At 41.4% G+C, this 27,238-nt stretch overlaps 1 protein-coding gene across 1 annotated transcript; it reads right to left on the reverse strand.

Annotated features, from left to right (window-relative positions):
* Nucleotides 1-1,275: 1,275 nt before the first annotated feature.
* znf292b (zinc finger protein 292b) lies at nucleotides 1,276-18,049 on the reverse strand. Its single transcript, XM_056445513.1, is given in 15 exon segments — nucleotides 1,276-3,776; nucleotides 3,778-4,267; nucleotides 4,270-5,597; nucleotides 5,599-7,690; nucleotides 7,693-7,732; nucleotides 7,734-7,963; nucleotides 7,966-7,983; nucleotides 7,986-8,661; nucleotides 8,997-9,138; nucleotides 9,293-9,429; nucleotides 10,284-10,486; nucleotides 10,563-10,698; nucleotides 13,507-13,585; nucleotides 13,836-13,990; nucleotides 17,859-18,049. Coding segments are annotated over 15 exon segments (7,872 nt in total). The 5' UTR covers nucleotides 18,021-18,049; the 3' UTR covers nucleotides 1,276-1,792.
* Nucleotides 18,050-27,238: the final 9,189 nt, after the last annotated feature.

Here is a 27,238-nt window from a genome sequence, read left to right on the forward strand (position 1 = left end):
AAACAAATACTATGGAAATCAGTGGTTACCGGTTTTCAGCATTCTTCTAAACATCTTTATTTGTGTTCAACTCATGAAGGTTTGGATCTAGCGAGTAAATGAGGACAGACTCATCATTTCATTAGGGTGAACGGTCCGTTTCACTGAAAATAAATCCAGAAGAATGTACTTTTGATGCTTTAAATAAAATAAAATATGTATTTATGTCTAAGTTTCCTTCTGTTAAACACAAAAGAAGATATTCAGAAGAATGCTGAAAAAACACTGACTTCCATAGTAAAAGATACTTTCCAGCAATGATCAGTAAATCTCCCCTCATGTTCAACAGAAGAAAGAAACACGATCAGGTCTGGAGCAAGTGATGAGGAAATGAGGACAGAATTGACATGTTTGGGAGAAACTGAACCATAGAAATGCATAGAAAACGGACGACACGTTTCAAATAACTAATAAACAAAGCACAAACTATGCAATATGGTTATTAATTATTATGGATAATTATAATGGTTATTCAATTATAAATGAACATCAGTTCTGCAGTCATATCCGTATCTGCTCAGCAGGTTAGTTGGTGTGTTTGTTCAGAGTCTCTTCATTTGTTTGGACAGGCTGAGCGAGCCTCTAATGTCACCTTATTAGCCTGTTTACACTCAGTATAATGAAAACAAAACCTAACCTCCTCTTTTCTTCCTGACTTGATCAAGTCTACATTAATGTCCTCTGCTGTATGTTTCTCTCCACACCACAGAGGGCCAGTGTCTGAGCCTCCAGTGCTACAGCAGACTCAGGCAATTACTAAAGCCTTGCCAGTGTTCAATCTCATACCAGATCCAGATTTGACAACAGTAAATCAAAGATATTAATTCTGAAGTCTATATTTAGAGTGAACCGCTAATATCTGTTTTGTTGAACTCTTTAATTTGCACTCTTTGTGATTTTCTGGTTAAATGGTTTTCCTGATAACACTATAAATGTATATATATAAATATATTGGTCACTATACTTTCAATTTCACTGCTTTTTGTTTACAAAATTCTGAGCAGAAATGGCAATAAACGTCCACTGATTCTGTCTAACCGGATCATTAGTAACTGGGCTTAATGAAATCCACATTTAGCCATTTTAGCTTGTTCATCTATAGGGGACAGACTCTAACCACACAACCCATTTGATGACACAATGCCCATGTGAATCCTCCATCCAGAAGCTCACGCTGCTTCCTACTACAACATCAACCCTAGAAAGACACATCCAATGACGAGACGCAACACGACGTAACAAAACGCAAGCTGTATTAAACTGGTTGCTATTGATTAACATACAGACTGCTGGTGGCAGTAGTTGATCAAAGAGCCACACACAACATTATTGACAAATTTAAAATGTACAAGGTAAACAGGACCAAAACAGTTACGAATTATACACAGCACTACATAACATCAGAATCAAGATTCACTTTCCGCAGGATAGAAAAAGAGTCCAATGAAATATTAAAAAGTACAAGTCTATCCAATACTCAAAGAAAACTAAATCAACTCCAAAAGGCAACAGAAATGTGCTGAACAGCTTTATAAGGACATACATGCTTTAAGAGGTATTTCATCATCTACTGCGGCTATGAAGTGAGCTTAACATACACAGTTCTGTTAATAAACATCACACTGGGGAGCTTTAAGATAGTGTGTAGTGTTTCCCAGACAATCAATCAACGCTCGATCTTCGTTTCCAATTAAAACTAACGACAAGTCAGCCATCATCCTGATCCTGAGTTCAGAACAGGAGGATCTGCACATTACTTCTCCTTCTGAAGGATCACTGTGGGTCGCATTTCATGAAGCTGCTTAAGTAGGATCTCCAGGTCATTGGTAAAAACTTTCTGCACCTCAAACTTGACGTTGTCGAGTGACGTCAGCTTCTGTGGGTTTTTAAACTCCACCAGCTTGAGGGCTTCTCTGGGACGCAGCTCTGCGTCCGCTCTTTTACAGACCACCGTGGCAGTCTTTAGTTGGAAAGTAGTCATTCTTTTGCGCGCATTTCCATTGAGCGGCACTGTCGCCTTTCTCTTCTGGGATGTCTTTGATTCCTGCAGAAACTGAAGGAAGGACACCTCGAAGCCCATGGGCTTGAAGGAGCTGAGTGGTGTGTTTTGACTGGAAGCTTCCTCCTGTGTCAAAATAGTACTGGAGGACGTGGAGTCGGAGTTCAGGTCCGCATAACTGACAGAAGAGCTCCCGGCAATCCTCTGCCGGGTCATCCTTTTAGGTCCAATGGGCTTGCGCTCTTTCCCGTGGCCCTTGCGCGGCCGTCCCCTCCGCCGCTTAACCACCACTGATATCTCTGAGCAGGTGTCTGTAGACGGCTTGTTATCGGATAGATCGGGGTCCTCTGTGCTTTCTTTCCCAGACGTGGGCTTTGAGAACTCAGATTCACTCTGTCCGGGCTCAGCGACTTCCTCGTTTTCAGTAGTCTCGATGGAGCTCTCCTCGGATTTATCAGTGTCGTCGCTTCTGGAAGCAATGCGCTTGTATTTAGACCGGGGGATCTTTTTACAGTATATGAAGTTGCTTCTCTGTTCTTCCAAGTACTGTTTTGGGAGCCCATGCTGAAGATAATGCTTCATTATATTTCGCTCCGAACTCGTCACCGTTTCACAACCCTTTATCATACACGCGTACTGCAGCTGTAAGCGCTTGGTGCACATGGCAGAGGCTTCTTCCTGCGTTTTCAATATGGGTTTGCCATATTTGGTCCAGTTGTTGGTGTTGGGTTTCTTCTTTTTAAGGATTGGCTTCTTAATAGACTTTTTGTTGATTGCTCTGTTTTCTTTCTCGATAACATGACTCTGAAACTTCCTAGGACGACCTAGTTTAACCCCAGTCTTGGTTCCACGTGGGCTCATGAGCAAGCGTTTGTACACTTCTTGGTGTTTCTTCATTGTATGCCGCAGCAGATTTGATCGTGTACTGTACGCGCCTTCGCATCCTTCCATCGGACATCTAAACACCCCCTCCACTGGGTTAACCTTTGAGAGCTGGGTTTCTTTATGCTTTTTGTCAACATGGCTGATGTACTTCCAGAAAGCGGTGAAGGACTCAGAGCATTCAGGTTGATCACACTCAAACCTACCTAAGTTGATGCTGCACATCATGGCACCTGCTTTGTCAAGCGGTAATTTGTGGAGCTGAAGGTAGTGCTGGAGCAAGTCTGGAACGGTCTGAAAAATGGAAGAACAGTCTTTGACTTGACACCTAAACTCATCCACCTCCTTGACATCCACATCCAGCTTGTCCTCACTCTCCTCAACTCGGTCCATGTCCTCGGCCTCCTCATCGTTCTGTTCATCATGGCTGTTGATCTCAAACTTCGGCAAAGCAGACTGATGCACAGCTTTATAATGCAGGATCAGATTATGCTGGATTGTAAACGCCGCCACACAGCCTTGATGAACACACCGATAGGGTCTATAGGGGCTAAAAGCATCGTCGGCCTCAGGTTTTTTCTCTTTTATTTTTTTGGGAGATTCTTTCGGCTTGGCCACTTTAGGCTTGCTAGGTTTGGGCTTTTTGTCCAAGGGCAAATTTACTGTGTGAAGCAGTGCTGAAGGACTTTGTGTAAAAGGGGCTATGGGTAGAATCTCTTTAAGTGGAGACAATTGGGTCTGAGCAGAAACAGGGGATGTAGTGGGAAACCACCCATTTGCATTCTGATCAACTCTCGGAGTCACCGAGGAACGGTTAGACATGATCACTGATGGCTGAACAGCCATCTGATTTACTGGGTGTTCCTGCAGCAAGACTTCTACTCTGAGGCACAAAAGCAGACTGTGGGACAAATGATGGAGTGATGCAATGGGGTGTTTTGACAGTATCTTGTCTCATGGAGCCTGATGCACATGTAACATCCTTCGGCGGTTGACGTGCATCCACAACTGGAGTGTTTGTAACTGTTCTGGGGACTTCTGGCACTGAGCGAAGGCTGCCTCCATCACTCTCCAGGAGCCTTTGAATGGACTGAGGCCTAATTTTCATCTTCTTTACTTCTTCCTGTGAAAAGTTATGAATCGATATGTAATGGGCTTTGAGGTTGGAGTTGCGTGTGAAGGCCTTGGAACATTTTTGACAGCTGAAAGGGGCAACATTAAACTGGTCTTTCATTTGCGCAAGCATATCCTCTGTGTAATTGTGCAGCTTGACCAGGTGCTTCATAAGAGCATCTTTTGTCATAGCACTGTAAGTACAACCTTTCACATCACATACAAATGGCTTACGTAACTTGACTTCACTATAGGTAAAACCTTGGGCTCCGGCTTAGTAGGCTGTACAGTTTTCACATCGGGAACATCTACAGCTCTGATAACTTCACTAATTTCTCTGTCTAGATCAAGCTTCTCTAGAGCTTTCTGGATTTCTAACACTTCATCGACGCTGGTAATAGGCATATTGCTGGGCTGATCGTTGACAGGACTTTCCGATAGCACAGATGAAATGGTGTGAATTAAGCCATCGTTTGGGCTCACGTGACCCAGTTGTGAAACAGTCTCAACAAGGACTTCAGAAGCATTTACAATAGGTGGCTGCTCACTCTGAAGTGTATTGGTAACCAGGTTTGAGGTACGCTGTAGATCCCCACTGACAGGACTCGAAACAGACATTTGTGAAGAGGAACTGTCAACACTTGATCCACGAGGCAAGCTACCTTTTTTGTGAAAATCTCCAGCCAATATCTGCTCACGCAATCTTTCTTTGACACTCTTTTCAGACACCATATTTTGAGTAAAATTAGCCATGGCTGCCAGAAGTCCATCATTTGATAAATCGCTAACATTAATGCTGGATGTTTTTTCCTTGCTCTCTTTCATTCTGTTTAAAGTTTCATTTTGAAAAGCTTGACTGACTTGATCTGAGGAACTGCTATTCAGGCTGGATGTAGACTGGTCATCAGCCAGCAGCTGAGAAAGCAAAGGATCACTGACACTGTCATTAAACAGCGTGCTGGACATCTCAGAATAACTTGGTTGAAGTTGATGTTTGACACTACCAGTGTGCTGTATGACACTGGTTTCTGACACCCGAGTGCTCTGAGCATATGAACCACAGGGGTTTGGCACTATCTGCTGTTCCTGTGCAGAGCTCACACATGGACTTGACTGACTTTCCTTGAACGTTCCTCCAATCTCTTTTTCAATGCTAGTGTAAGTGCCATTGGCTTGGGGGAAAGTGACGTTTGGGTAGAGCTTTGGATCAAGGGGGCCCTTGATCTGTGGCAGGGTCACATGTGAGGATGGGGTTGGGTGAGGCGAGTTAAGAAGATCAAGAAATGAGCTGGGGAGGTCTGCTGTCAGGTCAGCTTCATCAAATGGTTTGCAATAAGCACGCTTAGACAAATGTCCACCCAGAGACTTGGGGCTATTGAATTCTCTGTAACACCTGCAGCAGATGAACTTGCCATCTTTAACAATGGCAGGCCATTTTGTTCTTCTGTTTCGCTTAACTTTTTTGTGCTCCCCATCACTTGACACATTCCCAGTGTTATCCTGTGAACTTGGAGAACTACCATTTGATGGGGGAGCAGTGCTGTTGGAAGTGGAAAACTTACAGTGTTTCCCTCTCCAACTTCACCAAACTGAGCACTGGGTACTGGATGAAAGAGTCATTATTGGCTTGCGGCAGGTAAGCCGCTGAAGACTCTTTGGGAACTGAACTGTTCAAAGTGTCAGTGTATGAGGACAACACAGACATTTGAGCAGCTCCCACGTTTGTCTCGGCTGAAGATTGCGCAGTTACCACCACATTAGGACCCATGACTTGTTGCGATGGATTGAGTTCGCCAACTGAATGCAGATCCTCATTTGAGGTGTTACTGGGTTTCTGATTACTGTCTGTTTGAGCTGGCACTGGGTAACCATTACGATTGTTCTGCAAGGTGGTATAGCTTGTGCCTCTCTGCTGTACATCGTCATTGGAAGCTGGGTTCATGTGGGTAAAATGACTGCTAGAAAGTGTGTTCATGCTTTGCGTCATTGGTTGAGAATGACATCTTTGTTGCTGGAGTACTGAATTATTCCTGGGATCCCACAAGTGGTCTGTTGCCATTTGAGGCTGATCATTACCATTGCCAAGCTGAGAGAGAACAATAGGATCTAATATATTGTCCATTTCATTGGAGCGGATGTGCCCTGGGGAAGCGGTGATGTGAGAAGAGACGGAAGGATATTTGGGGTTTGCACAGTTAGATGGGTAGCACGTAGGCTGACTGAGGGATTTCTGTGTTTGAACACCAGGTCGTCTTTGGGCCGGCTGGTCTCGAGGAGTCACAACAGAACTGTGGCCTCCATTTACAGAAACAGATCTGTGTTTTGACCGGACTGCCACATTGTTCTTCTTTGCTAGTTTCCACTGCGTGTAAAAGTCGGGATGAACAGCCTTCATGTGCTTCGTAACACTTCTATACGAGCTATAGTCTCGAGTACAAGACTCGTGAGGACATTTGTGTCTCTCTTTCACTTGGACAATCGTTGTGTCTATCGGTTTCACACATTTGTTTTCCAAAACTTGTCCATCATTCGGTACGGAAGCCATTTGCAAAGGAAGTGTCTGAGAAACGGGAGGAAGCATCTGACCCAGTGAGACAAGCGGTGTTGCATTGTGTGCAGCCTGTGTTGGAGGTGTCATTTTACTACTGTACAGGCTCTGATACGATGCCTGAGATGGAGCTACGGGATTGGGATTGTACTGCCTAAATACTCCATTGTTATTGTTATATAGTGGAGTAGTAGGAGCAGAGTCAGCTGACTGCAGCTGACCATTAGTTGGTGGGACAGGCAGAAAGTCCTCTAATACACTCTGATATGAAGACGTAGATGGCATGGGATCTGAATCACTCATCAAGGCCTCTAAAAGAGATTCCTCTGGTCTGTGTGGTTTTAACCGAGATGCTCGAGTCCCCTCAGTTGACAGGCCGGGGTGGTCATTGATCTGAGGGATGTGCTGGTGTGCGGGAAGTTGATCAAGTTTACTTGTCCCAGGAAGAACACCCTCAGTAGGAACTGCAAAATCGCTATTTAGCATGTTTTCAACAGAATGCTTGACTATGACCATGCTTGATGGACGATCTTCTTGAGACTCTGTGCCTCTGTCATTTAAATCAATGACCGAGAGAGGGCCGGGCTGAGCAGAGTCCTGCTCTACTTGATTGCATTGTTCTGGATGAGGTTCTGCTGGTTGAATACTTTGACTCTCAGTGTTCTGGCTTTCCACTTTTGTGATGTGGCTCTCTGCATGGAGGTCCAACTCAGACTGTGAATGAAATACTTTACCACAGTCTGGTGCTTTGCAGGTAAATGTTTTGTAATGCTGTGCCTCGTGGTCATACAGTTTATATGCTTCGTGAAAAATCTTGCCGCAACCTGGAAACATACACCTAGCCTTGAAGACAGTGTGTTCTTTCTTATGCACAATTAGCTCTGTGTTAGAGTTGAAGCTGGCTTTGCAGTTAAGCTGAATGCAAATGTAGGGTTTGATGCCACAGTGCATCTGGAGGTGATCGTTCAGGTGGTCGACACTTACAAACTGACGACGGCAGTACTGGCACACTATCTTTGTGCTCTGCATTTCCAAGGAAGCGCTGTCGCTTCTTCATTGTCCCATGATCTTTCACATGGGCATGAGATTGCGGAAATATTTAAATCCCTCCTGCAGTACTGCACTGGACAAGTATTCCCTTCACCACCAAAAGCCCTCGGAGTCATTGCTGCCCTTATTACTCAGTTTATTGGCCTGCCCACCGCTGCTGCTTTTTGTCTTGGGCTTACGCACCTGATTTTCACTACTCTTAGCTTTCAGGGAGGCTATGACAGGAGTCGCTGTTTTGGGGTTGGCTAGCTGCTTACTAGTCTTCATTGCAGCGAGACGCTCTTTGCAAGACAGTTTCACATGCGAAGCAACGTGTGGTTCAAGAGTCTCTTAGTTTCAAAGGTCTCTAAAATATCGGGCAGCAGTAGCTTCCATCTTTGAAGTGAGTCACGGCATGACGCACTATTCGATGACCGAGAAACTCCTTATCGCACAAAACACAGTACTGCATGTAGGCCTGCCAGTTTCTAAACCTAGCCGAAACGAAGCCCTTTTCTCGCAACTTTTTCATCTCTCTGTTTTTCTGCTTCTGATCTGCCATATCATTCAGTTCATTTGTTGTATCCAGAAAACACTGAGAGACATCCTTGAAGTCCTCATTAAGTTCCCCCAAGCCTTCAAGGTCTCCATCGTTCAGTTCATCAATGGAGGACACTATTGAGGCCTCCTCTCCCATAAGTCCTAAACAGTGGCGTTTTAAGGCCTTCCAGTTCCAGTACTCAGGATCGAAAGGCCACTGGGTTTTGAGGACTAATAGGAGCTCACAGCGCAGCGAGTTTGATACCAGCAGATCTTCCACATCCAGCTTCTGGTCTGGCTCATTGTAGAGTGTCTCCACTGCATAGTATGAGTCCACGGTGGGCTCCAGGAGAAACTCCGTCAGCTGGCAGGCCCTTTTCACCTCCAGGTCAGAGGGTAAGAGGCAAGAAATGGTTTTGCAGACAGTGGCTTTGGTGCTTCCTTCACATGAATCCAATCGCAGAGCGCGGATACAGATCTCAACACAGGTTGAAAGTCCAACTTTGCCCATCTGTTGACATGGAGGGAAAAAATGATTAATTATAATTTCGTCTTAAGTATCAGATTTGATCAGGTTTAAAGGGGCAGTTTAGATATAAATGTACATTTTATCCTCATTTACTCATCATCAACTTGTTAGAAATAAGTTTCTAGTGTTGAACACAAAGGGAGATATTCTGAAGAATACTGGAAAGAAAAAACAGCCATTGATGTCCATAGCTTGTTTTTTTCCAACATTCTTCAGAATATCTTATTCTGTGTTAAATAGAAAGTTTGGAACCACTTGAGAAAATGTTTATTTCTGTGTGCACTATCCTTTTAATATTAACAGCTAAAGGAGCTCACCTCTGTTTGGATGAATTTAATGAAGAAGAGTAGGTGGAACACAGTTTTAGACAGGAAAGACATCTGACGGCATCTGTCCAAAAAGCCTTGCTCTGAAGGTTCTAATCGCTTGAGCAGGTTCCCCCAGAACAGAGTCAACTCCCTGCCAGAGAACATATAACATACATCAGCTGAATGTATAAATCTAAAATGACCCATCAAATCAAACAGACTTCATCATAACCGCAGCAAATTCTTATCTGTAATACAAAAGATGATCTTAATAGATTTAAGCAGTGTTAACGTTGTAAACCTACCAAGCACAGTAGGAATCCTCCTGAAGAATCTGACGTGTCAAAAAAGCAGAGCACAATGTGAACGCAGCTTTCTCCTCACCGTCAGCCTCGAGGTTACAAATCATCTCTAAAGCGTCACGACAGTCCACTTTTGAGAGCTGGAATGGAAGCGAAAGAAACCACAGATGTAAATGCTATATTGTAAATCTGTTTACTACTGTGTGTATGAAAACATGCATGTTACACTTTTTAAAAGCCTCTTATGAACACTTTTGCTTCTGATTCTGCTAAACAGAGCCGTGGCAAATAGAAAACAAGTCATGCGTTGCTTTTCTCTCTTGAATTGGGATTAAATTTGAACAGTAGACTGTGCTGTGTGCTTTAAAATTAGCCATAGGGGCCGTTCACACAGAATGCATCTTCCCTTTCCAACGTCCTTCTTTTCTCTTGTTTTCTGCACATAGGCTTTGCGTCTTTTAAAGTGCCAGTATTTTATACAACATGTAAAGTTGAAAGTTCCTCAACTTTCACACACAGAGCAGCTCATCACTGTCAGGTTCAAAAGCAGTGGACCAATCAGATGATCTTAGAGGCGGGGCAACATTGCAAGCACCTGTTAATAGTAGAAAGTTGGCTTTTTTCCATTATATCACGGTGGAGGAGGCGCTCATTACAGCTTTATCCAGAAGATCCTGATATATAAGATGCATCTTCATGTACTTATCATAACATACTGCTTTCCTATTTCTAATGGGTTCGTTATTGTCATCATTACATATTCCGTCACGTGGACCTCAAGCTACGCTTTTTTAACACACATTGCTGAGTGCCGCGTTAAGCGTTTTTACATGCATTCAGTGAGAATGAGCCCACTCTCTGCTTGCATCCAATGGTCTATATGCACAGCTAGTGTTTCTCAGGCAGTGATGAACATCCAGTGAAAACTTTATGACTATTTTCAAATATCCAGTTTGTGGAAAAGATCTGCTCTTCCCATCACTAATTCTCTCACCTCTTCCATTACGACGTCCTGTGGAGCCACCGTGCACAAACACACCAGGTGCATCTGCTTGAAGTGTCCTTTCTCCTCAAACTCGGAGAGGTCCGCACAGGTCTTGGCCAGCGCTGCAGCCTGATCCATTCGGCCCTCCTTCATCAGCTGCTTCAGCCGCATGCGCAGCAGCGTCGGCCCCTCCGCCGTCAGGAACTCGTGCACTACACAGAAAACAGCACACAGGTCAGCCGGTGCATGCTAACATGACTGAAATGAGGATGAGGATGAGAACAGCACCTTCCTCCCGTGCCGGAGTGTCACTGGACAGTATCGCCTGCAGGGTTGGGTTACTCCAGACGCCCTGCTCTCTGGCGATAGTGGAGAGGATGGTCAGATGGCTGATTCCCTTCTCCTGAACCAGAGGATGAGCGATCTGAACACACACACAGAGAAACACAGACAGTAAGATCCACAGTTCTGGAAAACACACACAGCAGAGGCATCAAAACAAAGGATCCACCAGAACGAAAATTCTGAGCCACATACAACAATTCTGCATGCATTAGGAGAACTGAAACTGCGGTGTGATAATTATTGACTATTTTATTAGATTATATCAAGTAATTTTGTCAGACTTTCCTAAAAAACAAACAAATAAAAATGTTCTGTTTTCAGATTCTGTATTCCTGAAGTAATTCAGCATAAATCTGAACACAATTGGGTTTTTTATAACGTTCTCCAAAGAAATAGACAAAATAGTTCAGCCGGTTCTGTCGGGTCGAGGCTATAACCCATTTTTCCATGTTTAAGATGACAGTGACTGATATATCACAGTGTCATTTTAGTTTTCATGTCCAAAATCAGGCACATTTAGGGAACCAGAATCAATCGATGACATATTAAAGATTATTTGAGGATCACAAGTCCCAAACTGCTCTGTCATCTGAAATCTTTATTAATTTGCTGTCAATCCTTAATCAATCCTTCAAACCAATAGATTTGACAGAAAGACTCATTCATATTTTATATATCTTATTCACATTTTAATCATGACACACTGATATGTAGGGGTCAACGTTATTTGTTTCTTCAGTGCAATGGGGTATCAGTTCAGTAATAATCATAACCGGTTATCATGTACTGACGTCATTCATCATATACGGCGATAGCTTACTATGATGAGGGAGGAGACCGTGAGTAATTAAAACAGTCCATCTATTTAAAAAGCAGATAACTGTGCACAATTCACTGCGTGTGAGTTTGCTGGACAGTGTTTCACTGAGAGGGAAGTACAGCAGAACCCAGCTCTCCCACTCTCTGTGGCTCCTTTGACCTGCTGGTGTGTTCGTGAGGTAAATGTTTTCTCTCCTCTCTCGGCTGTTACAACAATAACGTTACTTGTTGATCCAGACTCCAGCGTGTCTGCAGAGCGAGTTTACTCCACCACATCGCTGTCTATAATGGATCAGCTGACTGCTGAGGCCGTTTAACATCAGTGTCAGTGTTACTGTAAGCTGAACACCGCCAGAGCTGCGCTGACTGGTAGAGCCAATCGCAGCCCTTTCTGTTGAGCGCGTGACCAATCAGAGGTGTTTAAGATCACGATTAACAGCACTCAAAAAGCAAGCGGGATGATATTGACATTAGTTTATTAGCTATAAATGCTCATGTTGTTCTGTGCATGCCCTTGAGTTTTGGTAGATGCATTGAGAAAGATATCTGACTGCTGTATTAAAGGAAAACACTGCATTACAAATAATATCTAAATACTAATGATACATCTTAATACAAGAACGACTGTGTTGCCAAGTAAAATATATAATTGTGAATGGAAAGCATCATCAATGCACCATGATAATCATAACTGAGCTGGACCATGAGACCAGTGTAGGTCCACACCTCTACTGATATGATCATTTTTTTATAAATATTTCATTAGGTACAGCTTCACTTTGATAAATATATCTGTTGTGTGTAAGAGAACACTAGTTCACCCGTATCTTCACAAGTTATTTAATGGCAGATGCTTTTCTTGCGCTTAATATGCTTTATTAATGACTATTTACATAACTAAAACAGTATTTAAATTAGTCAAATTTAATGAGTTTTCTAATTATTTTGTCTGAATAGTAATTTAATTACTTTTTAAATCTTGATAGATATAATTGCATAGTCAAATGAATTAAAACACTTTAAATCTGAGTCTAATAGGGATTTTAACTTTATGAAGATTTTAATAAGCAGGAAAATGCAAACACTCCAACACTACAGGTCTCAAAAACTAATCTAAACTTTTTAAAGCGATGACACCAAGCTTCATAGATACGCATCATTCATTTCTGAAACGTGCAAATTTTTGGTCAAATAAGTCCATAGTTTCCTATTAGATATCATATATTTATTAATTGACTAATTTGACTTCAAAAGCGGGTTAAAAACAGAGGTATAGTCAATTATTCTTATAATATTAAATATAGTTGTAAAAAAAGAAATATCCCTGCTTCTCAGATTTGACTGATACAGAACTGTTAAATGACTTTACAATATTTCAGGCAAGAACATTATACGTTACTGTAAATAAAAGAACTTAGCAGATAAGAAACGTACACTGACTTATAATGTACTCCTCTTAAATACTGTAAATACATTCAACAGTTCTGAATCAGAGAAGCAGAGTAAATGTTTTTTGCGATTACAGTAATGAACCCTCTTCATTAGCCTGTTATGATGCATTTAACACTCATCAGCATCTTAAATCCTCGAAATAATTAGATTTCATAACTTATGAGAATGTATGCGTGTACTTATATACTACATCATATTTGCATCAAATGAGAAAACTGAATAAGTGCTTATATGAGGTGTGTGTAATGCAGTGTGTATGGGGAGAGGACAGTAAATCTGACATTATTCTCTGTTCCAGCTGCCGTTATCAGTCTCACACTATTGTGTTCCTCTTCCTGAAAGTCTTGATAACACCATCCTGCAGTTTTTCTGTCATTATTTCAGCTAATAGCTGTGTAAATAAATGATTTGTTGTGCTCTCCCATTCACTGTGCTCTGAGTTCACCAACTATGAGCACTTCTGCTGCTGAGAAACACACACACACACACACATGTGGAGAGAGTCCATCAGGTACTTCTCATTAAATACACTACTGGTTGACCATCGCTCATCAGTTTAGTATTAGCATCCACTAGTTTCCTATACAAAACAACAACAACAGCCTGCTAAATTTACCTGGACGGATGTCCTAAACCTGTCCCACAATGCATCTGGGATATTCCAAGGCAGAGAAATCAGCAGCTCTGCACAACTCCTGCAGAAGAAAGAGCCTCAGTTACTGAGTGTAAATGAAGCTTCAGAGAGAGAGAGAGAGAGAGAGAGAGAGGAGAGAGAGAGTGAGAGAGAGAGAGAGAGAGAGAGAGAGAGAGAGTGAGAGAGTGAGAGAGAGAGTGTGAGAGAGAGAGAGAGAGAGAGAGACAGAGACAGAGACAGAGAGAGAGAGAGAGAGAGAGAGAGAGAGAGAGAGAGAGAGAGAGGAGAGAGAGAGATGACGATGAGCTCACAGTGAGAGTCTCTCCAGCAGCAGCGGCACCTCCTCACACTGTGCCGACAGCAGCGGACAGGCCTGAGCGAAGCTGAGCAGTGCTGTGATGTACACCTCCAGCACCGGCAGGGGCTCATCCTCTATCCTCCACAGGCTGGCGTACTCCAGCAGCGTCTGAAACAAGCAGAGCACTCACATAAACACCACTGAAACAAGCAGAACGTGAGACGGGAGCGCAGACAGATGCTCAGGAGGGAATAATAATAGAGGAAGAAGAATACTGAAGCACTGTGATGACGGACTGATGGAGGACTGAGGCCTTTTACTATCAGCACAACAACATTACACATCTGCTGGACACATGGAGAGCTGCAGACCAACATTAATGACACAAAGACCCTCACACACACAATTTCATCATTTATATATATATTAGAGATGTCACGATTCTCAATATAATATTGAACCGCTCTGTACCACATCCACAGTTCAATACACGCTTGTGAATTGCAGTTTTCTCAGTTTTATGTTCAAATAATGTGTGTGTTTTATATCTCCCCGAATTAACTGTGTGTGCTTGTAAATCTACGAGCTGAGATGAGGAAACTCCTCCCCGTGAGTGAATACCCAATCACTATGTGCATAAAACAACTAAACAACTGTACACACATCTTTATGATCCGTCCATGCGTGATCAGAGGGATAACCAGATGACCAATAACTCTTGACTAGAAATTGCAACAGAAATGGGAAAGGAGGAACGTTTTTGTTAAAGAGTTACGAGAAAGCTGAGGGAGAAGTTTGTTAAAACAAAAAAAAAAATGGCGTGGCAAAAGTGGAGACCCGGGTGGTTTTAATAGACAATCACTGAATCTGTTTTCCCACCAGTCACAGGTTTTACACTCTTGAATTTAAAACAATTTAATATTTACAAAACTAAACTGAAGGAACAGAATTATTTCCTTGATAACTGGACAGGAATATCTGAACCAGTCGGTTTACTATACTGATGGCCTGTTTAGGCTTTACTGGTGATTATGGTCAGGAATATTTGACTATTATTGCCTTTATCATACAAGCAGAGGACACAAACTAATCAGACAGTAATGTGTGGATTGTGGAATGGGCTAATCTAATAAATAAATAATTAATTAAATAAATAAATGCTTGAGTCAGCATGCTTGAGCTTAATTATCTTTATTATTTAGCATGGTAAAGCAGTGCTCTTCTCCTATTTTTAATGTATGGTCACACACACAGGCCTATATAAACATTGTTCAATGATTGGTATGTAGACAGATGAAACAGCTACTGTCATCAGGCACGTGAATAACCTTTAGTTGTTATTTACTTCATGTAATGCATGTATTCATGGCCAAAAATAAATGCATTTAAAAATAAGCAATAAATGACGATAAGTAATAACCCAGTAACATTTTGTGAAGAAGTCTATTCGGCATGTGTGTTATTATTTTTTAAGGCTTTTATTCTTGCCATAATAAAACATACTTGTAGAGTAACTCATCTTCTGTTGTCATTAATATGTTAATAAACATCACTCTGTAAATCTGTCCGAGATATGAACAAAAGCAAGTGATGAAACCAAGTTTGATGTAAATATCTTGATAATCTTCAGTATTATTAATGATATGATGTAGTTCTGGAAACTGCCTACTTCTCTGTTTACATTGGTGGGTTTCTTTTGACCGCCCCTGTCATTCTCCAGAATATCTCAACGGCGAACGCATCAAGTATAAAAGCCTTGTCTGTTTGGTGTGGTGCGAGCGCAGTCAGCGGAGGTGTGTGAGTCTTAGTGACGAGATGAGCAGAATCATGAGCTGACCAGCAGCTTTTAATGTGGATGCTCCTCTACTGCTAGAGATATTTCTGCCCTAAAAACTAAATAAAACTGTTAAAAAAATAAAAAATACACACACAAACCTAGACTTTTCCACACGCTGTTACCCTTGAAACTGGTTATCATCCCATGCCTAGTACAGGTAAAGTGAGTGTGTTTGCAGTGGGATTATGAATGAGTTTATTAGTTTGTTAGCAAGTGTAAAATGAAGCGTTGGCATCTCATATTGCCATTTCCAGTAGCCACTGGCCAGATCCATAATATAATGAAGCATGTTCACTTTAAAATCTCCCAGAAGAGGCTGGCATAATCAATCACATGCGGGACTCACTCGACTATCGTGACATGTTCTGACTGTGGCCATCAAATATAACAGCTATAATCCAGACTCAACACTTCAGATCCTGCGACGTGACGACTGTGGATGATCACATTGAGATATCGTGATATTGTGCAGGCTTAACAAGCATTTAAAGGCCCCATGGCATTAATATAAAGTGTTTTAAATGTTCTTATCAGTGTTGTTAGTGTTTAGGATATCTAGTGTGCTCCTAAACAGAGACACGATTCACATGTAGAAGATATAAACATGTAGAGCTTGTAGTGTCACTTCCACCTAAACGAGTAGACGATTTCTTTGCAGTCACCTCACACCTCAAATCTTCTGACCAATCAAATGCTCACTAGTGCCTTCTTCTCATTTGATGCGCTTGAGCTCAACCACTCTCACTGGCAGAGCTATGAGAACTATTGTTGGGAGGAGCTACACTATGCCCCGCCCTCTCTACATGTTTCAGTTGAGATTAGGTCAAACATCCAATAAAAATGCCCTCTTCAAAGCTCTCGACGGCACATTAATGACAGAATCTTCACTCTTAGGTAAACTATCTGTCTTCCTGACCCAACATGACTGGAAGTGTGCTGCTGTGTTATGATCTGCCACCCAATACACATAATTACAGTGATGAAACGCAGTGAGAGACGGAGTATAGCGATGTGCAGAGGAGGCCAGATGATGATGCTGCGCTGTGTTATAATTATAATAATCTGCCAATACCTGCACATCTTCACAGATGATGATGATGATGATGATGATGATGATGATGAGAGGAGGAGTGCCGGTACCCTTTTGGCAGTAAAATCACAAGCCTGATAAAGCTGACCCGTACAGAACCACTCAGTGGAAACGGGCCGTTAAAGACATCACACAGTGATCTGCATCATGATGAGCTGATTATATTGTATGGTAACAGTAGCTGCCTCATGTGTGTGTGTGTGTGTGTGTGTGTGTGTGTGTGTGTGTGTGTGTGTGTGTGTGTGTTTAATGTATCGTAGGCTTGGCATTGAAATGTGTGTTGAACCGGCCTCAGTTCTGATATACACACCTTTAATATACATGTATGTGTGTGTGATGATCAGCTGTGAGTGCGTCATGTATGTGTGTGTGAGATGGTGGTGGTCAGCTTGATGTGCGATGTGTTTACATATGTATGTTATGGTCAATGTATGGCATGGATGTATATTTACATATGTGTGTATATGTGTGTGTGTGTGTGTGTGTGTGTGTGTGTGTGTGATGGTCAACTGTAAGTGTGATGATGGCCAGCTGCGTGTGTGTGTGTGTGATAATCAGCTGTATGTGCGATGGTGATCAGAGGTGTGTGTGCATTTATATACATGTGTGTGTTTATGTGCACATGATGGTGGTGATTAGCTGTGTGTTTACATGTGTGTGTGTATTATGGTCAACTGCATCTGTGTGTATTTGTATATGCGTGTGTGTATACATGCATGTGTGTGTGTGATGGTCAACTGTATGTGCGATTATTTATGGGTGTGTGTACAACGGTGGTGATCAGCAGTGTGTTTACATATGTGTGTGTGATGGTCAGCTGCATCGGTGTGTATTTGTATGTGTGTGTGCGATGGTGGTCAGCTGTGTGTGTGTGCGCGCTCCCTGCTCTCCTGCAGCTGTGCGTGCGCTGCGTGCTTGTTTACAGTGCTGTACACCGGACCTGAAAGAGACACCGAGCGCCCGCACAGTAGCGGAGAGCAGCGGGGACTCGGTGTGCGGTGGATTGTGAGCTGATCGGCGGGTTTACCGGAGGCTGCGTGTGTTTGTGTGTTATTGTGTGTGTTTATGTGTGGTGTCGGCAGGCAGCGGCGCGGCGGATCTGCGCTCACCTGACAGAACTGATAGCAGTATTGCGACGCGCGCTCCTCCGCGGGCTCCGCGCGGTCCTCCAGCGCACCCGTGATCTCCCGCAGCCGCGTCGCGAGCGCCTGTAACGCGCTGGAAGTGTCGCTCCCCGCGCTGCGCTCCTGCTCGGCCTCCTCGTCCGCCATCTTCACTTACAATTCCGCCGCGTACGCACAGCCTGTCACGTGACGCCAAATCACTGTGCGTGCTGACGTACAGACGAAGTCACGTGAGCGAGACGTCACTGAGGCTCTGTGCTCGGGTGTTCATGTTTTTTTTATTCAAGAATGAAGATGTGCAACCACAGTCAGGAGATCAGTATAAGAGAGACACAACAGAGGACAAACACAGACTACACGAGCTGCAGAAAGAAAAGCAGACTAACAAAACTAGGGAAGGGGTAAGTAAATTCAGGGTTCAACACTAAGATCGGGTCAGTGGTTCAGATTTTACCAAAAAAAAAAAAGAAGTTAATAACTATGTCTTAGCCACATACAGTATTTTAAATAATGTTTTAAAAGCCAAACATAATTTTATACCTACCCTTTTTATTCAGCATAACTTTTTTAATACAACTGACTATTAAAAATACAATTGTGATGAAACTAAATTTGATATTCTGTGTGTGTGTGTGTGTGTGTGTGTGTGTGTGTGTGTGTGTGTGTGTGTGCGTGTGTGCGTGTGTGTGTGTGTGTGTGTGTGTGTGTGTGTGCGTGCGTGTGCGTGTGCGTGTGTGTGTGTGTGTGTATAATAATTTTTTACGCTACTGGTCAAAAGTTTGGGGTCAATTTTATTAATTTTTACATGTTTTTTTAAGGAAAATTATTCAATTTATCAAGGCGACATTTATTAAATATAAAAAAGTAAAATTGTTAAATAATTATTACAATTTTAAAGCTGAAAATTCATCTTTAATTCACTGGAATAAATGAGTAAATGTGATGATGATCTACTCTTAAACAGTTATGTTATAGTGCTATATCATTTCACAATGTGTGCTGTATTCATGATGAAGTAAACGCAGCCTTGGTGAACAGAAGCTTATTTTCAAATATTTACTGACCCAATAGTATCTGGATGCAGCCTTTATGATGCAAGCTGAGATTGCATCACACAGCGATGCAATGTCAGACACAATGCACTCATTGCAGTGAGTGATGTCACTGTGATGGGTGGGGTTAGGGGTGGGGTTAGGTGAGCGCATTAAAAAGCATTGGATGCAGCTCAGATTGCACTGCACCAGGTCTGCATCCAGACCCCTCTCTGCTGACCCCAAACCTTTGACCAGTTGTGTGTAGAATATTTTATGAGCTATTTAATTTTGACACCCACAGACATATTTTCCAAACCAGATAGTTGAAGATGAATTCTTTAGATTTATGTGAGGATTCTGAGTAATAACATATAATTTCTTATAACTAAGAGATGCAAATGTAGGAGGAGTGTTTAAATAATGATGCAGGTCGAACCAACATTTCTGAATAAAGTCACACATATAAAATAAATAAATTAAAGTTTCATCATCCTGACCACAAGATGTACAACTACTCAGAATATCAACATATCTGGAAATGAATGAGTCAGCCGGATATATGTTATGCCATATTTTAAAGTGGATATCTTTAGTTTTATTAGGAAGGAAGTAATTATGAGGCAACAACCAAGCTTTTCTCCAGTCTATATTATTAATTAATGCAGCTCAATGAAGTTTGCCTCACGGAACAATACGATTTCTTTTGCTGAAGAATACGATTAATATGTTTATTATTACATGTTTGATCATGAATGTCAATGCCATCCAGCAATATTGCTGATCCTTCATATGTTTTGTATTGTATTGTATATGACTTTTGACCAGATGCATTAACCCTGTGGGGATAGCTCTAAGAACAGTATTATATTCTCTAAAGGTCATAAAGTGCTCATAAGACAGTACGTTACCAGAATCATGAAATAAAGAGAGTAAATAAATGAATCCTCTATCAAACCAAATAGGTTTATTTCTAACAGTTTAATCTATATTATTCCACAAGATACTTTTGTGGTGTGAGAAGTTGTGAAGGTAACACAACATTTATGCAAGAAGAGCCTGCTGATGAAAACTGGCTAATTTAACCGGAAGTTTACTATGCACGAAATTACATTTAAAATAAAGGGGAGACCACTGATGTTATTAAATATATCATTCATAATGAAAAACCATGTAGAATTTGGGTTTAATAAACATCATCTCAGCCAGTTTATTCTAAATGCATTGACAGATCTAAAGCAGTCTATGGCTTCAAGTCCTCCCTCACTTCTACATTGTGAAATCACATCTTTCTCTTAATTTGTGGGGTCTATTTTCCATATAAAGTTAAAGAGAAGTTTATTAATGCTTTTAATAGTACCATCATTAATATATAAGGACAGTAAGGGTAGACAAAGCGAGAAAGACCTCCCGCTTTTGAGAGAAGAACCCTACCATATAGAGATAACTCTCTCTGTAACTGAAGATCAGAAATGTTTTGTGTTGTCTTCAGTCTACTAGTAAAATTAAGATGCTGCCTGGCTATTACATTGTGTGATATGGAGATGCCTAGATACTCTACTGAGTCTTTAACTGGAATACTGTTGTCATCACATATGCAGAGACGTTATTTCACATTTGAGTAAGTTTAGTTTTAGCCCAGATGCACATGAAAATAGTTCAGCTATCTGAGTGGCTTTAGAAAGTTGATTAGGATCTCTTTAAAAAGCGTGCTGTCATCTGCTAGTTGAGAGATTTTGATCTCCCTTATAAAAATGGAAATGCCTTTTAAATCCTGATGTACATAATACTCAACGATATTAGTTCAGTAACCAAAATAAATAAAGGTGGGGAGATCGGACATCCCTGTCTGACACCACGTCTTATAGAAAGTCTTTGTGAGGTGAACATATGACGGATCTGGTGATCTCTGTATAAAACATTTCAACTATATTAATGAAAGAGGGGCTGAAACTAAACCTTGAGGCACTGCAGAAGAAAAGCTTTACGTTTACTAATGTGAGACAGGGATATGGTTTTGCCTGATTATTAGAAATGTATCCTGCACCAAACATCTTCATGAGTCTGTATATGTTATAAAACAGAAGACGTTATAAATAAGACATTCCTCATTTTTATTTTAATCAATTAAACACTCCAAAAGGAAGATGCCCAACAATGCTGAAGGCCACTGTCAGAACAGCCTGAGCTCTCATAACACCTGAGCAGTGCCACAGATATACAAGTGTCACTTCTTGAATGGAATTAGAGAAATGGATCAACTTCATGAGGATGTTCTAATTATATGACCAGCACCTTTACACAGTGTGTAAGTATGACATCTAGTGGTTTAAATAGGTATAGGTTGCCAGATTGAGGACATCCCTGCATTGACAGGCGTGAGTTTCTGTCCTGACCAACCTGAAATTTCTATTTTAGAAACCGCTTCTGTTTCTTACAGCTGAATAACAGAGTAAACTATGAGAATGATGAGCTCAGGTACAGCTCGTGTGCTTTATTCACTGGTAAATGCTAATAATGTGAGCTTGAATGTTATTTTACGTGACAGCGCATGCAGAGGCATGATAGCGGCTGAGCTCTAGCACATTGTAAAGATTTTCCTTCATCTGTCTAGCTGAGGAGCTTGACGGCCTCTCCATCTCCACGTTGAGAAAACTTCCATCAATTGCCCGGTAGTGGAGAGTGACATCTCCATCGGACTCATCGCAGTCTGGTCCTGCTGCTCTGGAATTGACCCGCCGGAGTGCTGATCTTGAACTCTGAGCCTCCATCTCTACAGACTGACGGCTCCAGCTGAACCCACTGATCTCAATCAGCAATGCCAACCCAAGACTCACACACAGGGAGCGGATGAAGGTTGAACCGCTTTCTTGTGTAAGGCTACGGGCTCTACTTTAAAGGTGCAGTACGCAAGTTTGACATCCAGTGGTTGAACTAGGTATTGCACTCTAGGATCAAAGCCCGTTTTTACTCGGCTCATCCGCTGACGACTCCACACACGTGCAGCTGCCGGAATGATGACACCATAAGGAGCATGCCTGACTATAGAGCTCATAGGCTGATTTAAGGCTGATTTTGAAAATTAATTGTTTCTTCGGTGCACCGTGATGCAGATGTGGACAATTCGCTATCGGTTCAGTAATAATCTTCATCTCATGAAAAATTAATCTCATATGCGCTGTGTTGCCGTAGCTTACTATGACGAGGGAGGCGAGCGCAAGTATTTACCACGCTTCAACTACTTAATAACGCAGAAACGGTGCACATTCACTGTGTGTGTTTGCTGGACAGTCTTTCACTGACACTTACAGCAGAAGCCCCTATTTCACTGCGATTGAGAGAATGAAGGTACTCCATTTCTCTCTCTCTCTCTCTCTCTCACTGCGGCCCGTTTGACCTGCGGGCGTGACTTCTCCTCTCCACTCGGCTGTTACAGCGATACTTCTGGATAGGAGCGTGTGTCTGCAGAGTTTTCTCCACCGCGTCTATCATGGATCAGCCGTGATCGCCTCTGCTGTTTATCAGTGTCACTCATCTGAGAAGAGCGCAGGGCGCAAGAGCCAATCACAGCCCTTTCTGTTGAGCGTGTGACCAATCAAAGGGGTGTAAGAGAACTTGGTAGACAAGGATCAGAAAGAGAGCGGGATATTAATATTATTCACTGTAAATGCTGTTGTTGTTTACAGGTACAGTTTATATATCGGTTTGTATTAAAGGACAAAAATGTATTACAGATAGTATATAAATATACATATATATTAATACAAGAACTGCTGCTGTGAAGAAAATGTAAAACAGTATGGAAAGCATCATCAATGCACCGTGATGCACTGAGATATCGAACTGAACCGAATCGAAGGCATGATAATCGTAACTGAACCGTGAGAACAGTGTAGGTCCACACTTCTAACATTTATTGCCATACTACTGAAAGCAGATCACTTCAGATCTTCAAAATAAATTAACTAGTAAACTGTTTGAGTATGACCGTCTGAACTGAGACTCAGTGCAAACCAACAACAGTAGTCACTGAAGGCCCAGTAATAAGGTTAAGCAGCTTTAATAGGTATTATTTACTTTAAAAGTTTTCATCATGTCATTGAGCTTCCTCCTGACCGATCAGAGCACCCTGGCACTGTCGTAACTTTACACGATACGGCGCTGCGACATGCAATAACAGCTGTCTTTTCAGAGTTAAAAGGAGTCTTGTGCTATCCATCGCGATGACGTGCCATTTCGATTTTAGACAGCGTTTGTATTTCTGCAACATGATTAAGTTGCGTCGCTTTATAAACTCATTCATTTTCCTTCAGCTTAGTCTCTATTTCAGATGGAGCCACAGTGGAATGAACCGTCAACTATTCCAGTGACATGTTTATGTTATTCCCTTCCAGCTGCAACCCATCACTGGAAAACACCCATACACACTCATTCACACACACACACACACGCACACACACAAACACACTACAGCCAATTAAGTTCATCAGTTCCCCTATAGCGCATGTGTTTGGACTGTGGGAGAAACCGGAGCACCCGGAGGAAACCCACACCAACAGAAGGAGAACATGCAAACTCCACACAGAAACACACACTGACCCAGCCGAGACTCAAACCAGCAACCTTCTTGCTGTGAGGCCACAGTGCTAACCACTGAGCCACAGTGCCTCCGGGTGCTCTGGTTTCCCCCACAGTCCAAACACATGCGGTACAGGTGAATTGGGTAAGCTAAGTAGTGTATGAGTGTGAATGAGAATGTATGAGTGTTTCCCAGTGATGGGTTGCAGCTGGAAGGGCATCCGCTGTGTAAAACATGCTGGATAAGTTGGCGGTTCATTCCACTGTGGCGACTGCAAATTAATAAAGGAACTAAGCCGAAAAGAAAATGAATGAATGAATGGCACAAGTAGTGTTTAATTTGTCCCTGAAGTGCCACCCATTTCCACAAAAGTGGATCATTTCAGTGTCGGTGTTGGTTGTTCAGTACCCGTTCCAGATTACTATAACTCACTAAAACTGTCTTTCTAATACCTCATTTCACATTATCAGCATCTGTTAGTTAGCTTAGCGTGTGTCAGAGACAAACTCCACGTTTCCCTCCTCTGACCAGATTTAATTCTTTTTAAGACCCTGTTGACACCCGGATTATTAAAAAACTTCTTCAAAACACAGAAATATTCAAATATGTGTTTAATTATAATAATTAGATTTGGTAAAAGACAGGATTACTCTGGTTCAAACCTCATCATCACATGTGAACATTGTTTAGATTTAGTTAAGATCATGTTCTAAACTCAATTAAACAATGTACTTACAAAATTATTATTAATGATAACTAAAACATTATTCATATATCCTTAATATAAACTAATTCACTCGTTCAGCAGGTGGCGCCAACAGCAGCATAAAGTTTAGATATACAGATGGTCAGAATTATTCGCCCCCTTTGATTATTTTTCTTCTTTCTTTTTTAATTATTTCCCAAATGATGTTTCTCAGATTCAGGAAATGTTCACAGTATTTCCTCTAATATTTTATCTTCTGGAGAAAGTCTTATTTGTTTTATTTCGGCTAGAATAAAAGCAGTTTTTAATGTTTTAAACACCATATTAAGGTTATTATTACTAGCCCCTTTAAGCTATATGTTTTTCCAAATATCTACAGAACAAACCATCATTATACAATGACTTGCCTAATTACCCTAACCTGCCTAGTTAACCTAATGAACCTAGTTAAGCCTTTAAATGTCACTTTAAGCCAAGGTTATTATAGTTAACGAAAACAAACAAAAAAGCGAAAACTGAAATGTAAAATAATTGTGTTTAACTTTTTTTTATTAACGTTTTTATTTTTATTTCAGTTTTTCAAAAAACTAGACCTAACTGAATCTGTATTGTGTATTCATACAAAACTAACTGAAACTAACTAGAATTATAGCAGAAACCTCCTTCGTTTCTGTATTTGTAAATGTATTTATTACATAATCTCACTGTGCGCCTTTTAGAAGTGAATCTGTTTCCTCCGCGCTGCAGGTGTTTGACCCGTACGGCACCTCAGAGTCTGTAGTCCTGCTGCCATTGGCCAGAACGAGCCGGTTCTCCTCCAGTCATCCTCGCTGTTGCTCCAACGACAAAAACCACGAGTGGACATGACAGCAGCACGGTGACAGCATTAAATACAGAGACTTAAAACTATTACTTTAACACGTTTGTGCCCAATAATGGGTTTTTATCTCTGTGTCGCGATCGCGTATGAATCTTTTTAACCGGATCTTCTAAGTGAACCGGTTGAACTAGTTCACCTAATCGAACTGAATCATTTGAAACGATTCGCGTCTCCAGTAAGCACTCGTCCACAAACTACTTGCTTTTAAACAAGCCTAATACCCCCTCTAACTCTAAATAATCCAGTATATACTCTTATTCAGTTATTAGAACTGAACTTGCGTGAACATGCGTGATTCAGTGAACCGAGCACAAACAGTAGATGACAGCCTGCTGTGACTGAACTAAACTTCAACAACTGCAGCGCGGGTAAACCGAGGGCTTAAATGAGAGGATCTGGTGAAATGTAAGTTTATTTAAAAAAAGAAAATGGTAATGAAGTTTAAATAGGTGAATCATGCTTCAGTTGGGTTGCCAAACTTTACTGTAAGACATTTTTCAGATCATGGTGATGTTTTAACTGACTGAAATGACTATTGCAGACTATATAATGTTGAGTTCTAACATCCGCGATACATATCTGAACTTCCCATCACTACTGTGTATCTAACCTCAGAGCAGCCTTCACACATGTTGTACTTAAGGCTGCTGTCTTGTGGACTGCTGTATTTGAGTTTGAGGATGGGTAGATGGTAGATGATAGTGTTCATGTGTCCTCTGAATACAGCTTTCAGAAAATGTATGGCTGAGTTTATATTATACAATATTTATTCTGTTGATTTTGAATCCTGCACCTGACAAATATCCTCATTTAGAAAAAAAAAAAAAAACTAAAACTAATAATGAAACTAATAAACACTAGTAAATCTGCCTCTAAAACTAATTAAAACTCACTAAATTTGAAAACAAAAAGTCAAAATGAAATAGAAACTAAAACTAATGAAAAATCCAAAACTATTATAACCTTGCTTTAAGCTGTATAGAAGTGTCTTGAAGAATATCTAGTCTAATATTATTTACTGTCATCATGGTGAAGAGAAAATAAATCAGTTATTAGAGATGAGTTATTAACACTGTTATGATTAGAGATGTGCTGGAGAAATCTGCTCTCTGTTAAAGAGAAACTGGGGAAAAAAATAAACAGCGGGGCTAATAATTCTGACTTCATACACGATGAGATAAAAGTGTCACCTTCAGAGAAAGGCTGTGGGTTTGCCACCATGACAGTTTATTTCTGAATAAAAACCTGCAGAAAATGGGCTTAAGTTGCAGAATAATAGTGCAGTTAAACTTAGACACACCTGAACATTTCTAAAAGATAGACTCTGAAGTGGTGGATTCTAAACCCAAAACTGATGTTTGAACCAAACTGTGTGGTAGTAGGCAGAATGTCAGATGGAAAGGCTGGCGTCAGTTTTATAACTCAAGGCCTGCCACAGAATCCTTCCCATTTCACGCAATACAGTAGACTCAATGTGTGTGACAGTAGCTGCATATATATTCATGATCTGACCTTTCACCTCAAACACTTTGAGCTCTCAGATGAATAGACTCATTGACAGACAGGCGAAGGCATTCCTCTCAGTCCACAATACTGTCTGTTCTTTATTCCATTACTGAGACACAAATAAATGGCCTACTGTTGTGTGTTATGGGCTCTTCGCTCCTCCCAGATGCCTCACATCTGCTGTTAATTAGCACAGGCTGTGTCCAAATCCCTGTTCCAGCTCCAAACGGAAAACAAAAGCTACAATCCATTAGTGTGAGCAGAGCAAACAGTAAACATTCTTCCAGATTAACAACAAATCCAAGTCAAATGTAAGTTGTGTTTTAACGTGTGTCAATAAATCCATTATTCAAGCATGAAAACATGAAGCAACACCGGTTACATTAGTTTTTATGAGGATTTTTTAGGGGTTTTTCACCTTTATTTGGAAAGGACAGTAGAGGTTGCAGACGGGAAAGCATTGGGAGCAGAGAGGGGAGAAAGGTCAGCAAAGGACCTCGAGCCGGGAATCGAACTCGGGTCGCCATGAGCACCACGGTGCTATTTATCGGCACACTTAACCACTAGGCTATTGGCGGGGACACACATGGACACATTTTATACATGAAAAAATACATACATGAAGCTTTCTCTTGGAAACAAATACCAGATCTCTTGAAAGGA

This window comes from Danio aesculapii, chromosome 20 (genome assembly GCF_903798145.1).
Source record: "Danio aesculapii chromosome 20, fDanAes4.1, whole genome shotgun sequence".
NCBI classification, from domain to species: Eukaryota; Metazoa; Chordata; class Actinopteri; order Cypriniformes; family Danionidae; genus Danio; species Danio aesculapii.